Source organism: Psammomys obesus, unplaced genomic scaffold, assembly GCF_907164565.1.
Source record: "Psammomys obesus unplaced genomic scaffold, mPsaObe1.curated_primary_1811, whole genome shotgun sequence".
In the NCBI taxonomy this organism is placed as follows: domain Eukaryota; kingdom Metazoa; phylum Chordata; class Mammalia; order Rodentia; family Muridae; genus Psammomys; species Psammomys obesus.
Genome location: NW_026596152.1, coordinates 4,362,387 through 4,380,230, shown reverse-complemented (window position 1 = coordinate 4,380,230; position 17,844 = coordinate 4,362,387). Strand labels below are relative to the sequence as shown.

Below are 17,844 nucleotides of genomic sequence, written 5' to 3'. Positions count from 1 at the left end.
TCTATCTATCTATCTATCTATCTATCTATCTATCTATCTATCTATCTATCTATCTATCTATCTGTTTATTTTGGTTTTTTTTTTTTGAGACAGGGTCTCTCTGTGTAGCCTTGGCTGTCCTGGATGCACTTTGTAGACCAAGTTAGCCTTGAACTCACAGCAATCCACCTGTCTTTGCCTCCCTGGTGCTGGGATCAAAGGTGTGCGCCACCACGCCTGGCTCTGGTGCCATTTTTAACTCTCTACTGTCACCTTACTATTTCTCAACTTGCCTCTCTAGTTGTCTTTTTTCTTCATGGTCATCTGCTTTTGACTCAGAACTACCCTTATCCCTTCAACCTCTCACCTAGTAACCTTTGTCCTTTTCTATAGTCCTCAAGGGTGTTCAGTTATTCCTTTGAGTTTTTTTTTTCTTAGACCTTATTAAAATCACTAAGATCTGATTGTTTTCCTCAAATCAAACATTTGGCTCAACCCTTTATCATAGAGTGGGGCAAGGCAGGGATGTTATCCTCGCTAGATGGTTTTTGTTGACTTGATATATGCCAGTGTCATACGGAAAGAGGAAACCTCAGCTGAGAAATTCTCCCATTGGAATGGCTTGTAGGCAAGTCTGTGAGACATTTTCTTGATTAATTATTGATATGGGGTAACCCTCTGTGGGTTGTGCAAATGATACTGTATGATATTAAATTAAAAAAAAAAGGCAGTCTGAGCAAGCCAGGGAACAAGCAACACTCTCCATGGCGTCTACTTTGGTTTCTGCCTCCAGGTTCCTGCCTTGAGTTGTTATCCTGAATTCCTTCCATGTTGGATTGTGACCTGAGAGATGTAAGATGAAATAAACCCTAGTCTAAGCTACATAGCAAAATCCAGTTTCCTAAAAGAGTTGGCTTATCTTTAAATCTGGGTAAAATTGCTATTCCTATGATTTCTGCCACTACAGTTTTCAGTATATAGTGATTTTCCCCAAATGCTAGCCATTACCCACGCATTACACATTAATGCTCTAAGACATGGTCCTTAGTCTGGAGTCACCAAGGAGCCATTCTTCATTTATTTTGAATGAAGAATTATTCACCCTCCGCTGAAATCCTAAGGCTCTCCTTCTGTGTCTTATAAGGAACATGCAAATACACTGACCTCCAGTAGCTTAAACACGGCTTCTGGCAGCTCTTGTTCATATGACTTCAGCAGCTCAATCGTTTGCTTCAGCGGCTCAAACATGTCATCGGTGCTGCCCTGCCGCTCTTTAAGGGTGACAAGGTGTCCCATGATCTCAACCAGTCCTTGGAAATCTCCTTTCTCCACCTCCTTGAGCAAACCACTCTCAGTGCTTTTTATGAATACGTCAAGGTCAGCCAGGCTGGATGAACACAAAACACCATGGGGCCAATTTCCTCGCACTCCTCTTGAGGAAGGCTTCTGACATCCCTAACAGGAGCTATTGTTGCAGGAAGCTCACTGTGGGCCTGAACTTGGAGGGACTAGCCTTGTGATTAATGTGGTTTTCTTCACCAATGTACAGGTTGTGAAAGATGAGGGCAGCCCTGGTCCTCTGGGAGATAGGACACACGAGTGGAGTCTGTGCTTCTAGGTAGGGTCCTGAACCAGAAAAAGTATGTGAGTGGGCAACTGAGGTTGTCATGATGGGTCTGTGGATTACTTAACTACTCCTACATCAATTATAACTTGTGGTGTTTGATCATGTACCATAGCTAGACAAAATGGTATCGTCTAGAAAAGCCAAGCAAGTATAAACAGAAACTTTCAATGCTGTTTTGTAACTTTTGCTAAGGCTGAAATGATTTTAAATCAAAATTTTAAAAGGAAACATGAGGGCTGGGCATGGTAGTGAACACCTTTAATGCTAGCACTCAAGAGCCTGAGTCAGATGAGTCTCTGTGAGTTCAAGGCCAGCCTGGTCTGTATAGTAAGATCCAGGATAGCCAGGACTACACAGAGGGACCCTGTCTCAAAACAAAACAAAACAAAACAAAACAAGTAAACAAAAGAGATAAAAATGTTCTTGCCTCCAAAGTCTCTCTTCTCTATGTCTGTCTGTCTGTCTCTATCTTTCTGCCTGTCTGTTTCTCTCTCTCTCTCTTCTCTCTCTCTCTCTCTTTCTCTCTCTCTCTCTCTCTCTCTCTCTCTCTCTCTCTCTCTCACACACACACACACACACATTTGAATTTGATTTTGACAATTATTAGACATGTCACTATGACCAAGCCATTTAACATCTCAGGCCCTTGTTTTCCTTGTCTATAAGATTGGAAGGCTCAACTTCTCTCACTAGCTGTTATGAGAGTTAAGTGAAATGCCCATTTTCTGTAATTCAGCAAGTTTTGGTGAGTATCCATTAGGAACCCTACCAAGTTTCCAGGGACTGAGAGTAGAAAGATAGAAAAGATGAGCAAAGTCCCTGCACTTATGAAACTTACATAAAAGCAAGACAAGGAAGGAGGAAGAAAACTGATGGCGTGCACTGTACAGCTTCACACAGAGATGAATGGCACCAGAGACAATCAGGGTGAAAGGGTGGAGACTCAAGCCAAGATTTGACGTGATGGGGATGAGCAAAGCCTTTTCTATGAAGGGCATTTTGAAGCAGAAAATTGGATGGATAACGAAGTGAGCCACAGAAAGGCATGAGAGATGGGAACCCCACTGGCAGGAAGGACATGAGCAAAGGCAGTAGGGGTTGGCTAAATTTGGTGTTTGTGGAGGGCAAAGTCAAGGTGTCAGGGACATAAGAGAAAGAAGCATGGGAGAGGGAAAATGTGGTAAAAAGGGCCCTAGATGACCTTAGTAAGCTCAAGATGCTAAGTGAAAGAATTCTGAAGACAATACTTTGATTTCTCATGCCTGCAGACAACTCTGCAGCTGGACAATAGATTTTGGTTGGAGGTCTGCTGCTAGGGATGGTGGCCTTGGTGATGAGGAGACAAGAATGGAAGCCAAGGTAGTATCTGGTGGAGGCTAGCACTGACTGTCTATCTGACAGATGGCATTGTCCTTGACCTGGATGGTACACAAAAGAATTGATCCGATTCTGGATAATTCTGCACATAGAGTATAGGACCAGTCGATGGGTTAGATGAGAGGTGTAAGGAGATGAGGGAGATTTCTAGTACTCTCTAGCAGTGAGTCAAATGATAACACCATTTTCATAGGTGAGGAAAAGCTGTGCAAGGCTGAGTTATAGTGTGAGAAATGTCTTGAACACTTAGCAGACCCTAGTTACCTAAGGGAGGTGTCAGCCAGGTGTGATAGTTAGAATTGATTAGTAGCAAAAGCACAACAGATCTGAGGGCCCTGTGGAGTCATATCTCAAACAGCTAAGAAAAGTGATTTCTGGAAGTTTCTTTTACAATTTTATTAAATAGCAAGAGCAAAATCAACAGGCTCAAATGAAGAGCAGAGACCCATCAATTGACCCTTCTAAAGGAGATGCCAGTGGATATGCTATAGATGTCTGTGATGTGGGTGGAGGTAGACAACACAGAATAGGGCAGTAAGGTCCAGGGATCTGGCTCAGAACTTATCCCTTGCTAGAATGTATAAGCCTGATCTGCTCCCCAGAACTACAGAAAAACCTATGTCATACTTCAAATTCAAGTCGAAGGGGTTAAAGAAATATTGGAAAGTGATCTACATGACCAGGAATGGAAGTATATGTTTTGGTGTGTAAATAATAGTGGTAATTCTGTGTGTGTGTGTGTGTGTGTGTGTGTGTGTGTCCTTGTGATGCCGGGAAGGAGGAGCTGCGCATGCTAAGCAAGCACTCTATGCCTGAGCTTCACCTCCCACCTTCCGCACTGGTGTGGAGGATAGTGGCAATGCTGATGAATTTATCCACTCATCAGCACTGGTTAAAGCGACCTTCAGATCTGTACACTATTATAACATCTAAGTTAGCAGAGGGGAGAAATGGAATGTAGAAATTAAAAATAAAATGTTCAACCCAAAAAGCAGAGAAGAGAGGATTGTAAAAATAAAACAAATAGCACCCAATAAAATAAATTAAACTAAATCACAGCCCAGTGAGTGTAGTGGACACTGTGAAAGGTGAGCATGCTAAAAGCTGTTTAAACATTCAGTGATGCCGATCATTAAACCTTCTCCTAATGGAGCTGCACGGTGAGACTGAAAGCCAGAGGATAATGAGATGCACCAGGCAAGTAGCAATCAGAGGAAAGTTGCTTTAGCTATATTAATGTCAAACATAGCAGACTTTAACTTCAGAGCCAGAGCCAGAGTAAAGAAGGGCTCTGATGTCCAGTTAAAGGTTTGGTTTGTAGGAAGATAAAACAAGTCAAGTGCTGTAGATTCACACAATATGGGACAAAGGGACGGAATTCCTCGGACAGCACACACAGTGTAGATAACCTCAAAGTAGAAGGCTTGAGCAGAGTAAGCTCAGCAATTGATATAATAAGCAAAACAAAAAAGGCAACAAGGAGTCAGCAGATTTCACCAAAACAGTTAACAAACCTGATCAACTAGCAGGGGCATAGAACATCATGTCTGTTACAGGACTTCACCTGTGTACACAACAGAAAAACTGACCGTAGCACATCTGACAGACATCAGCATGCTCCAGGAGCTGGTCATTATACATAGCACAGTGCAACTCAAAAGCAAATCACAGCGCAACTGGGACCAGCACCACTAGGATGAATGTTAAATATGCTTAGAAGTAGATCATTATGAAATTATTGCCTTGTAAAGGCAGGACTCAAAATAAGTGAAGTAGCCATCTTAAGTCAGCAAAGAAATAGAAAATAAACCTGAAGGGAACAATACTTACATGAGATAATAAATGGTTGACATCAATGTGAAACTATAACAACAGAATCGATGAATACATGAAGTAGTTCTTTGTAAGATAGATCAGGAAAGGAGTCAAAAGAAAGCAATCAGAAATCAATAGAAATGAAAGGGTCCAAAATGGATAAAATAAAATGAAGTCACACATTTCATGTCAGTAATCTGATAACTAATGTGCGATGGGTGCGTTTATAGAAAGTATGACAGTAATGGCTGGAAAAATCTTTCTATTTTTATAACCATTAAAGAAACTGGTTAAAACCGTAGTTTAAGGTCTTCACACAGAGCTATTACAAGCCCCAATGCCTTTATAAAAGATTTAAATCAAACTTCCAAGGACCAAAGGATCCCAATACCACACATCTCTCCCAGGGAATAAGCAAGGAGAATTTAATCCTAACTTGTTTCACAAAGCTGGCAACATCTCAAAACCAAAATCAGACAAAGACAGGATGAAAAGGCAGACAAGAGGTCAACGGTAGTGGCAAGCATAGGAGCAGCAATGTTAAAGGAAGGATTTGCAGACAGGCTCAAGCCATGAGCAGACTGGAACCTTCCTGATGGGTTTACATTATATGAGAAATCAAACAACGACGTTCAAGACGGAGCATTGTGGGGCAACACATAGAATTATCATGGTGCACTTAGAAAAGGGACTTGAAAAGATTAAACTTGTGTTTACACTAAATATTCTCAATAGATTAGGAATGGGAGAGGATTTCTAAACCAGTCAGGAGGATTCACACGCACACACACACACACACACACACACACACACACACACATACACACGCACACACATACAATGTCTACCCCACACCCATACATACACACAGCTCACATTCACATAGCAAATACAACTCAAAATTCTTTTCAAGGTCAAGGTCAAGGTCAAGACATGGGTGCCTGTTAACACACCAGTTTCAAAGAGCAGACAGAAAGTCTTAGCCAGTGTGGAAAAAACAAAACAAAACGAAACAAAACAAAAAACAAACTGAGATACATGCAGACTGAAGAGAAAGAAGCAAAAATCATGTGTGTGTAGCTATGTACATATCATATCCCAAAGCATCAACAAATCATTTATTAGGGTTAATACGTTAATCTAGCAGGGTGCCTAGAAAAAAACAATTAATATATTTAAAACAATTATATTTTCCCTAGAAAATGATTTTAAAATATTTTGAACTAGGAACCCCCCCCCCAAAAAAAAAGTACTGAAGAATAATCTTAACAAAACCCCCTGTGAATTAACTTAAAGGCAACAGTCAGAAATTTTTCTTGGCGAAGAAGAGTGACAGGAGGGTGGGAAAAGATGCCATACAAACGGACATCTAATGCTATACAGATAAAGATCCCCAAACTTTCCTATGCTCAGAACAAATGTAATGAGAAATTTCAGTGGCTCCTTTTCTTTTACAAAATGATGACTACAGTTTATAGAAAAGAATGGCCCAGAACTGCCGAGACATTTGTAAAGAAAGTGAATGGCCTGCCCCGCCACATAGCAAGACTTACCACAAAGCCACAGTGATGGCGGTTTCGTCATAGCCTTGAAGCTATGAACTATTCAACGTGGGAGTGGATGGTCTAAGACTTTTAGATGATAAGAGCACATTCTTGGGATGCCCAGGCAGGAAGAGAATTTATCCAACAAGAAAAAAAGCCCAATGGAGAAGACAGATGCTTTTGGCTAGGCTGAATCTAGGAATTGCTCACTAAAGGCCATCCTCCTCCTGCGCACAATGTTGGTTTCAGGACCGCCTGCGAACCAAATTCCCTAGACATCCAAATCCCACCTGTAAAACAGGCAGAATGTACCGCTTCCTGTGCAAATCTTCCCGTGAACTTCAGCTCATCCCCACCTGGGTTATTTATGATTACCTCATGCAGTGCCAATGCTGTGTCCATGCCTGTTGTGCTGCATTGCTTAGGGGACAATGACAAAGTCCGTAAATGTTCAGATGTAGTTTTTAAAAAATGTTTTTGATGTGTGGTTGTTTGGATCTACAGTGCAGACCACGTAAATACAGCCTGTAAATGGAAGGGAAATATAGACCAGAGGCTATATTGGGTAGTTGTATATTGGTGATCTATATAAAACTAGCAAAATATCACACATAAAATATATAAGTAGCTTTAAAAAAGATTTTATTTTTAATTTATGTGTATGAATGTTTTGCTTCTGTTATGAGTTTTGCTATGAGTGCATGTATATACATAAATGCAGTACTCAGTAAAGGCCAGAGAACGCATCACACCTTCTGGAACTGGAGTTACAGGTGATTATGAGCCAAGCCACAATTTGTGTCCTGGAAATCAACCCTAGTGCTCTACAAGAGCCAAATGCTCTGAAGCATTGAGCCATCTCTCCAGCTCAGATATGTAAGCGATCCTTAAATAGCAACAAATACAAAATAAAGTCCAACAGAAATGGGAAGATGAGATAAGAATAGCACAGGAAGAAAACCATCACCAAAGGCGTGAAAATACGAGCCACCTTACCCCTGATCAAAGTAAAGTGCTCAGCTCAGTGAAATCCTCTGACCCTCCAGCAGAAAGGCCAGGATGAAACAGACCAAGAGGTGCTGAGGCTGCTGGGACGTGGAGACTCTCACACAAGGCTATTGTCTACCTTGGGGTAGGTTCGCCACAGCTGGCCTGTTCTTAACGCAGCAACTCCGCCCATATGTGGATAGCCCAAACGAAAGCTGCCGCCCATGAGTACAATGGTATGCATGTGACACTACTTATAGCAGCCTGGTTGATAGCCTTTGTGGAGAACGGAAGCAAGGGAGTCTGGGAGAGATGGAAGCATCGAGAACGTATGAAGGTGGATGCCCTTCTTCAAGCAGGTACTTGACATGTCTAAATATGGGGCTGGCCAGAAGACTAGTTCGCTTGGGCTTCAGCCAGGACAAATGGCTCAGGTACAGATGTGGAGATTTAAATAGAGTCAGGATTATTCAGGGTGGGAGTGAGAAGCTATGGTGAACTGACAGATACCGAGAAGGTGGTAGGATCAATGGGTTGGAAATTCCGACTGCTCTGAAGAATTCTGCACTGTGGGGCTGCCAAGTAAGTGAGGTAGAAAGATGCCAGGTGTGGTCAGAAAATGGAATGCTTACACCTGAGCTTTTGAATAGAGAACAATTACTTCCCTACCCCATGGAGAGAAAAGCATAAAATCAGGTCTAGACCAATGGGGTGTGCAAGAGGCTGCAAAACATATCAGGTGTTATGGAAACTTAAGGGGTATGCTAGGTCACTAGGGTGATGGGAAAGGATGTGAGCCTAAGGAGAAGGACGAATAAGTCAGAGCTCAGTAGGCAGCTTCAGCAAAGATTAGGGAAGTTGGCCTAGGGCTCAGAAGGATGCAGAAGCAGCAGCCTCCATCTGGAAGGGCCGTGGTGACATCAGTTTCCTAATGGGACAACCAGATTCCAGCTAGAGATGGAAAGACAAGGGAACAGGAGGGTTCTATTGTTTGTTTGTTTGCTGGAGACCTCAGTCTAGTGAAAGACACAGGGAGGATAGGGTGGACCTCTCCAAGGCTGAGCCAGATTAGAGTCAGCCCAGCTGGGCAGGGTGAGAGTTTAGGTGACAACAGAGCGTTAGACTTTGGACAGCAAGGTGCGTGCTTAACACGTAAGGCAAACTGTAGTCCATCCAGGCCACTAAGAGAACAGATGCTCCGTGCTAATGGCTTTTTATTTTTCTTATTATTTCTATTTTTATCTGGTCTCCAGTAACACAGTAACATATTCTCCTTAAGGCTTACAGAGTAGGCAGAACACCACGTTGGCGTTTAAGCTGAAGCCACCTTGTATTGTCTATTTCCAGAAATAAGGAACTAGGGTTAAAGGCAAGAGCCAAGGCCTCCTTACCGTTCTGCTATGGTATTATCCTGTTGAACCCTGTGAGGAACCCTAAATTTATGTGATAGCTGCCATGGTGGCTCAATCGTTGTGCTTCACAGCCATTGTTCTTTATTCTGTCACTCAGATAGTCTTACAGCCTGCAGTCTTACGCTGCGGGAAAAGCCTTCTCGACTGGCAAGCTCACCTTTCATACATAAATCAACCTGACAGTCTGCCTATTCCAGGCTCCTATATTCTGACCATGTTTCTCCATCTCCATCATCTCTGGGGCAGCCCTGACCTCCAAAGCCCACTAAAAATTACTCATACTCACCAATCCTAGGTGAACTCCAGGTCTTACCTTTCCTTCCTATGGAAACTACAATAGAGGCTCTTACTGCAATCTCCCTCTCCTTGCCCCACATACATGTACCCTGCATGGACTCATGTAGCATGGCAGCTGTCTTCCTGCTTGGAAACTTCAACAAACATATGCAATAAGTTGCTCTAGCCCTAATTTAAAAAAAAATACGCATTCTAAAACGTGTGCGTGCCGTGTTCATCAGGCTTACCAAAGGAGGCCTAAAGCTTTCCCTTTGTGGTGCTTCTTCCAAGGGTACCTGCCAGCAATTCTTCCTCTTGCTTTCAGCTCTTCCGTGAGCAAAAACTTTACCTAGTGTACCGAAACCAGCTGCTGCTTCTGGAGGAACCCTGGTGTCCTGGGCAGATCATCCCCTCTGTGCCCTGCAGAGCCTCTGCAGGGTGCTGCTACAGCACCTTACGGAGGTAGACATCTCCAGGATTTTGTCTTGGTAGGTGATGCCTCAGTCTTGCTGTCTCCTTCATGCTCACCATTCTAGACCATGCCTTGGAGCAGCTTTAGCCCTGAGCAGCGTCAGCTCAGAATGCAGGGCTAGGCTGGCTTCTTTGCAAAGTCACATGACACACCAAGGGCAGTCATTAGACAGAGGGGCTGTGCCTTCCCTGCACATGGACACTCCTCAAGGTTTGGAGTGGAGACAGCTGCTGAGGTTCTAGGGACCATGACTTGGATGGAGTGACCAGGGAACTGTCAATCAACTGGATCTTCCATGCAGAGGACAGTGCTCCAGATTAGAGGATACATTACTGGGTATTCTGGGTCTCTGGAGAGACAGACTTTCAGATCCCATGTGTGACATGGCTAAAATGGCACAGAGAGGCTCACAGGAGCCTGCAGCTCTAATGACTTCCACATTGCACAGCTGGAGCATTGAGAGCAAGGTTGAAATGGTAGGAAATAAACTCTAAAATAAAATTAGACCCCCTCTGCCTGCAAGGCTTAGATTTCACGGTCAGAATTGTGGAGGGAGTTAGATCTGAGATGATGGTCTCTAACGTTATTTACCACTTATGAGGTGCCTCTCACCCACTGAGCATCAAGTGAAAAATAACACAGACAATTATCTGGTGAACAAAGGAAGACACAGCGCTGAAATTATCATGGCATCTGAAAGGCTAGAAATGTCAACCTGCTGTTTTCATTTAATCAATGAATCAATAGGGAAAGATACAAAGAGCTTTCTGAGCATGGCATCCCTGCAGCCTGGGATGATAGAAGGTGGCCAGAATGATGGTGTTACCTGTTAGTGACAAAGTCAACAAGATGTTGCTTGAACATGAGGCTCCACTTCTTTATTGTGTTCAGCAGAGATGCCTTGAAGGGTCTCAAGTCGACCCGCATCCAGCCATCAAACACCTTCGTGGGCTCTAGGCTGACCACCTCTTCATAGAGCTTCTCGTAGGAGTCTATCTGGACTTTGAAGTGATGGAGGAGGGGCGGACTCTCTGGGATGCCATCTTCAGCGTGGGCTTCAATTTCCTCGGGCGTCAGGACATGCCCATAGAGCAGAAACTGACCAAGAACCTCCCTCCTATCCTCCACGTACAGATATGAGTACTGGCTGAGGGTGTTCCGATAGCCGCAGCACCGGCTCATCATGCTCTGCACCCTCTCCATGAGCATGCTCCGCAGGCTGGCTAGATCAGCCATGTCCTCTAGGTCACCCTGGGGGAGCGAGACAACAGTGGGGGGAAGTTAACCTGGTGCTTAGTGGGATCACCCAGATGTGGAGGAGGGCAGATGTTTTCCACTCCCGTACCTGATAGTGAGGAGAGCCACTGTGTGAAGAAAGCCGGGGTACCAGGGATGCTACTGCAAAAATGCTGCTGACGAGATTCTGGACTATGTCATATAAACCTCCCTTCACTCCAGAGTCCAGAGATGGGTAGAAAACTAATTCTGGAGTGACAAGGTTGAGCTGCGCTTCAAATATTGGGGTGAGTCCAGGCTTACATTCTGGAAAACAAAGCAACAGAATGATGATGAGTGCGGCAAGTTGTAAAGGCAGCCTTTCCTGAAACCTGGACTCAAGTGTTTCTTTAGAGCTCAGAAAAATGCGGATGTTAATTTTGCCTGTAAAGGGGAGGACACGGCCCTGTAGTGTTTCACCACAGGGAACTGCTGACATTCTGAATGAACCCGTTCTTGTGTGGGACTCTCCTGGGTATCACAGGACATTTACTTTCCTTGTCCTTGAAGAACATGCTCCAGTGGCCAACCAACACAAGCCAGAGAGCAGAAAGCTCCTGTCTATATTTTCAACTGCCTCCCTGGGGTGAGGCTGCTTCTCCTGAAGAAGAGATCTGTGAACCACACAATCCCACCAGTATCTGTTTCATGAGTGGGGTCTGCCCACCCACATTCACACAGGAAATGAACACCAGAGAGTCACAATCTTAATTTTTCTGTTCCTTTTCTATACACATAGGGTTTACTTTAATTCTGTAGTCATGCAGTGATAAAAATTTTAAAAACAGTATAAATAATTCACAGATTCCTGATTGCTTGCTACACAGAGTTGCCTTGCTAGATTCAAGTCAAAATATAACATGGAGCAGTGTTTCATATATAAGAGAAATACGTAAAATTTTATCTGTAACCACTGATTACCGTGCATCTTTTGAGAGTAGAAATAAGTGGGAGAGGTTCTGGGTTGGACAGTGTGGGCAAAGGAGTCTCCCGACTGAACCACGGCTCTCTTATTTCCTACAACAAGAGCTAAAAATTGGTGTGTGAACAAATTCCTCAGTTCTACGTGGGATTACATGTAGTAATGTGACTCTCACTCGGGGAAGATGGGAAGGGACCCCAGAAGGGCAGGTGATCTTTTGTGATAAATTCCCTCCTCCCTTCTCATAGACCACAGCTTGGATGTGACACGGCTCTCTCAACCATAGAATGAGGCCAAGGCCCTAGAGAATGGCAGAGCTACAGATGACAGCAACCTGGCACAAAAGGGCACTTCTCATAGACTATTACTTGGGGTGGGGTGGGCTTTCTTCATCCCATTAGCCTCATTTTTTTAACTTTTATTAATTACACTTTATTCATTTTGTATCCCCCCATAAGCCCCTCCCTCCTCCTCTCCCGGTCCCCCCTCCCCCCCTTTCTGCATGCATGCCCCTCCCCAAGTCCACTGATAGGGGAGGTCCTCCTCTCCTTCTTTCTGGTCTTAGTCTATCAGTTCTTATCAGAAGTGGCTGCATTGTCAGGGTTCTAGGTTATCTCCACGGATAGTCCTTGGTTGGAGTATGAGGCCTCTTACTTTGAAAATCACAGGGATCAAATAATGAGACTCAGGAGAGTCTCAACAAGCATGTTTTAGCCTAAGGGAGATGAGTTTACCAATAGCCTCCACGGACAGTTTGATCTCTGGGGAGAACTGGAAAAAACAAACAAACAATGCAAAGAGCAATAAAAGATAAAATCTTGTGGTATCCATTGTTAAGTAGGTTGGGCATCACTTGTCTGAAATGCTTGGGACTAGGAGGGCTTCAGGTGAGCGAGACTAGCAGCACAGGCCACCGATGGAACACTCCTTAACCAAAGTGGCAAGTGGTATGAAACCCAAAACATTTAGAGCTTGGTTAGCATTTCGGATTTCATGTCTTCTTCAGTTAGGGTGCTCAGTGTGCAGTCATAGCATGCTGCAAACTATCATGTTAGTAGATAAAGCTGCGTGCGACTTACAGCACAATTTACATGATTTGAAAAAATATTTGAAGGCTATGGGACTTTTTGCTACATATACTGGCCTGAGAACTGAATCCCTACATTGGATAAAATGCAGACATCATTATTACAGGGGGAACACTGCCCTACTTTCTCAATGGAGGTACAAGCCAGTCCTTTAGGAGGCAAAGTGTGCCGGGGAGGAGGGGGTGTTTTTTGGTAGGGTAGGTAACATGTAGCCTGATATTTATGCAAGATTTGATAAGATATGACAAAAAAGTCAACCAAGGACATAGACTTGATTCTACACAGGGAGGTAAAAATGACAAAATGGACTTAAGAAAAATCTAGTGTGTTTGTATGCCACTTTATTACCCCTTAGCCAGCCAGTATTTATAAAACATGGATTTTGTTTGCTTGGTTTTTTTTTTTTTTTTTTTTGATACAGGGTTCTTCTATGTAGCCCAACTGTCCTAGAACGTTTTATGTTGCTCCTGCTGGTCCCAAAGTTGCATTTCTCCTGCCGTTGCTGCCTAGCAGCTAGGATTATAGGAGTGTGCCACCACACCTGGGCTTAGATTTAACCTATAATGCTTCACCTCAGGAAGCTGTAAAGACCATGTGCTGCTACAAAATATTTACCACTCAAAGAATTTGGAAGGGCTATATTTTGAAGAAAAGGTGTTCCTCTGCTTTCTGGTCTCCTTGGAGGGAATATGACATTGGTGATCTTGGAGAAACACTGCCAGCTCTTCTCCATCTTTTTGTTTCCAATCTCATCTTCCATCAGAGGGCAACTGGCATTATCAGGACATTTCACAGAAAGGTCAGATAGCCACTAAGCAAGGGGGGGTCACGAACTTGAGATGCCATCTGTAGACACTGTCTGTAAAGAGGCTTTGTCTTTGCCTAGGTGTGGGCTGAATGGGAGGCTTGCCCAAACTTTCAACACCAGAGAAGTCTGTTCAGTTCAATAAGGAGAGGGCTTTCATGCTGGTAGCTGAGCTAGTTCTTGGCTTTCAGCATCCGTGTCCCATTCCGCAGGCTCTAGAAACTAACCTCCCAGAGTGCTTTGCCATACTTCCATCATTTGGAGTAGCCCTACTTCCTATGGGCAGAGACCACACCTCACACCCCAGTCTTTCCAGCTACCAATACTGTGGTGTGTTTTTTGTTTTTTCCCAGACATACTGCACCTGTCAACTTAAGTACTCTCTTTCACAGGCTGGGTATCAGGATTCATTTTAGCCTTCTGATATTATGTCTGTGCTCTTTCTGCTCCTGGTTGGACCTGACATGTAATGCCCATCTCATTTTGGTCTTCTGCCTTGAAATATTCTTTTGCTGGTGTAATTTGACTCATTCTTCAACATGACCCTTGCTAGACAACCCAGAATCTACCAGACTGTGAAGGTCTAATTTAACTTTTAGTCTTGAACTCTTCTGCCCTTTCTAGCAAACTTCATCAGTTATAAGATTTTTTACTCTGTGCACCTTATCCCAGTTTGTCCACCCTAATTCAAAGTCCTTACCTATTTCTAATAGCTTCAGAGGCAGCTCATGACCTTCTTAACATTTCTCTTCCTTCTGAGAGCTCTCTTCTCCCTTGCTTCTTGTCTCATTTTTACACATAATTCCATTTCCCCCACTTTACTTGGCAACTTCAAACCTTCCGTGTTTCCCAAAGGCCACAGAGATGTACCACATAGAGTCTGAAGGCTCAGAACTCCCCTCCTATCTGCCTGAGTCAAGTGTTGAGGAAGCTGTCCTTAGTGACCACTTCCCTTTGCTCCAGCTGCAACCACTTCTCTCCTAGACCTTGATTTTGGTGCCATTCTCATTTCTCTTTTGCTACCGGGCCTTATGATATTATACCCTGCTGTGTCATGAGTTCAGAGTCATGAGTCCTTTCTCTTTAAACCATCCTTTGCTAGTTTATTCTGCATCACTCATAAAATACCCCAACACAACTATACTTCTCAGTCTAATACAGCAGAGAATACTGCTGCTATCTGCCCAGTCATAGCCCATAGCCATCAGCTGGTAGCTACCAGTGTTTTCCAGGAGATATTTGAGAGAACACTCAATGGCATGAAAGAATCCATCCAACAACATAGAATCAATGTAGTTAACGTAAGTCTTCCAGATGCTGGATTCTGGGTCTGATGCAAACAGAACCTGGTTTTCCTACAGAAGAAAAAAGATAGGGTGTAAGCCATGTTTAACAACACAGAAAAACTGGCAAAACCATTACCGATAGGAGTGCACACACACACACACACACACACAAAGCTCTCTGCAAAGGCTTTGCTCTTACATGTTCTTGCAGCCTGCTCTGTCAGATGGAGATAGCCATCAATTGAAAGGAGCATAAATCCCATGAAGGAAATGTGGGCTCCCGTCTGTCCCTGAAGATGGAAGACAGGGTCTGGTTGGCTTTTCAGGGGGAATGCTGAGGAATGCAGCACACATGTGTGCTTTGCCAACTCTCACTTCTCAGACTGCTGAGGGGGCACATCAGAGCAGGGGGAAGAGCAGGCGGGATGACCAGGATGCAGGGATTTCCTAGGTAATCCTTGGAAATGGGCTGTGCTCTGTGGTTGGCACATGATATTAGTTAAAGGCCTCTCATTACACTGAGTGATTTAGAAAACAAACCATACAAGAAATCCCCTCTCTCCTCAACAACAACCTGGGGTACCCTAAGTATCACCATGGTAACAAGGTTTGGATATCAAGGAGAGGGAACCTAAGTGCTCAATGATTCTCAGCACAGACTTCCATCGGCTTTTCACTATTTTAGAGCTTCTTTCTAGGGAGCTGATGTTTTCAGGAAAGGCAGTAGGTAATCTGGAGAGGTGACACTCTTAAATGACTCACACTTACCCCTTGAGGAAACACTACCATGTTATAGATCCTGCTGGGGCTTAATGATTTCACGATCCTGCTTTTAAGTGACACAATTCTAAAATTTTTAAGATGTATTACCAACGCCTTTCCATCCTAAGTAGATTTAAGGTTTCCTTAATGACTTTAAACCCATCATTATGCAAATTGTAATACGCTATGATGTGCTGTGGCTCGCAGGTGTTAAGATGTATGTTTCTACACTAAGTAACTGTTAGGCTTATTTTATGCGACAAACTTCTGTTTCTCTAAAAAAAGAGTCAGACTTAGAAAATAGAGCAGATTTTGGAATTATTGGACAAGACCATTGTAGCTGTACAATGAACAATGAACAAGTTCATTGCACATATCTATAGTCCTAGTTGTAGACTGAGACAGGAAGATCATGACTCCAAAGACAGTCTTGGTTAAAGAGGGAGATTCCATCTCTAAAACCAAAACAACATCAAACTAGACAACTAAGGAACCTGAAATATATTCTCAAATCTGGTGAAGAGAAGATCCAAAGAGCTTGCAGACTCCAAGTGGGTTGAATGTAATGAAAATCCACTTAGGCACATGCAATGAAAACTGAGAAAAGATTAAGCTTCTCTCAAAAGCAACTTGAGAAGAGGCAATATATCACAGAGAAGCAAAGAACACTGTGTGGGGATGAAGACCAAGCAACAGCACAGCAAATGAAACAAGACTGCATAGTCCAGTGAGACTGCCCTTCCTAAACCAGGTGAAGTCAGAACATGTTTCACTCAAAACTGAGCCACATGTCAACATTAGGCCTGAACTCTAGGAGACCAAAGAAGATTCGTTAGGTCTAAGAGAAACAAATGCAGACACAATACAGATCTACAGAAAAGAATTAAAAACATGACTATGGCATATGTGTGGGTAAAAGAGAACACGATCAATATTTCCAAGCTATTTTTATAAAGAAGATAGATGAATCACTTATAATTTAGTCATTAATGCATTTCTCTATTGTTTTTTTAAATTTGTATTTGCTTTTGAAAATTTCAAAAATGTGCATAATGTATTTTAATATACCCACTTCTCATTGATCTCTCTTTCTCTCCCACTCCTTTGACACCTTCTCCTCCTCCAGAAGTCTTCCTCCTACTTTAATTTATTTTTCTCTTAAAATTTTAATAAAAAGTCTAGCAGTATTTAATATATTAATGACTGAATGTGCTACTATTTTACTATATTTAAGATATTGATATGACATAGAGGCCATACAATGAGAGTATCTTAGTTTTGTTTTTTATTGCTGTGATAGAATATCCTACCCCCCCCCAAATCTCTCAAACAATCTCCCCCAAATCCCATCAACAAAAGACAACCCCCCACATACAGCACCCATACCATCTAACCCCCTAACACAAAACAAATTTAAAGGACAAAGAGGTGGTTTTTTAATCTCATAATTCTAATCCATCATTGTGTGGAAGTCAGGGCAGCAGATACCTGAAGCAGGAAGACACTCACAGTCAAGTACAGAGAGCCATGAATCAGTGCTCGCTCGCTCTCTAAGATGCACGCCATCCAGAACCCAGACTGTGCAACTTGAGCCAACCACATTCAGGGTGGGCCTTCCTACCTCCAATAACCCCATTAACAAAGTTCCTCACAGGCTTGCTCACAGACCAACCTAATGAGATCACTTCTCTTTGACAGTCCCTCCCTAGGTGAATGAACATTGTCTTGAATGGACCATCCAAGCTCACCGGGTAGGGAATGGAGCAGTTAAGTGGACTTGCACTGTCCAGGGATAAAACTGAGCTGAAACCTAGATCAGCCCCCAGAAATGAAAACCTGATACAGCAACAGAGCTGTCAAAAGGATGCTGAAAATTACATGTGAACCCCCAAGGACATGGGCATTGAAAAGCAGAGGGGAAGAAAAAAAAGTGAGAAAATAGAATTAAACTCCATTATATCCATATTGTACAAAACACTTTAATTAAAAGGTGTAATTGTTGGTGATAAAAACACTTTTCTTGGGCCTACAGAGACAACCCAGCAGTGAAGAGCACATACTTTTCTCACAGAAGACCTGAGTTGGGTTCTCAGCATCCACTTCAGGTGGCTCACAACCACCTGTAACGCAGCATCTTGGGATCCAACTACAGCATCTGGGAATCCAGTACCATCTCTAGACTCCCTAGACACCTGCACTGACAGATGCATACACCTA

At 43.2% G+C, this 17,844-nt stretch overlaps 1 protein-coding gene across 1 annotated transcript in view; it reads right to left on the bottom strand.

Moving 5' to 3' along the window:
• Window positions 1-17,844, bottom strand: part of Dnah9 (dynein axonemal heavy chain 9) — a 316,088-nt gene that overhangs the window by 246,769 nt on the left and 51,475 nt on the right. Inside the window, exons 15-18 of the mRNA XM_055594261.1 lie at window positions 14,799-14,934; window positions 10,835-11,031; window positions 10,316-10,740; window positions 1,144-1,366 (exon numbers count right to left, since the gene is read on the bottom strand). Of these exons, the coding sequence (XP_055450236.1) occupies window positions 1,144-1,366; window positions 10,316-10,740; window positions 10,835-11,031; window positions 14,799-14,934 (981 nt within the window). The remainder of the gene's footprint in view (window positions 1-1,143; window positions 1,367-10,315; window positions 10,741-10,834; window positions 11,032-14,798; window positions 14,935-17,844) is intronic.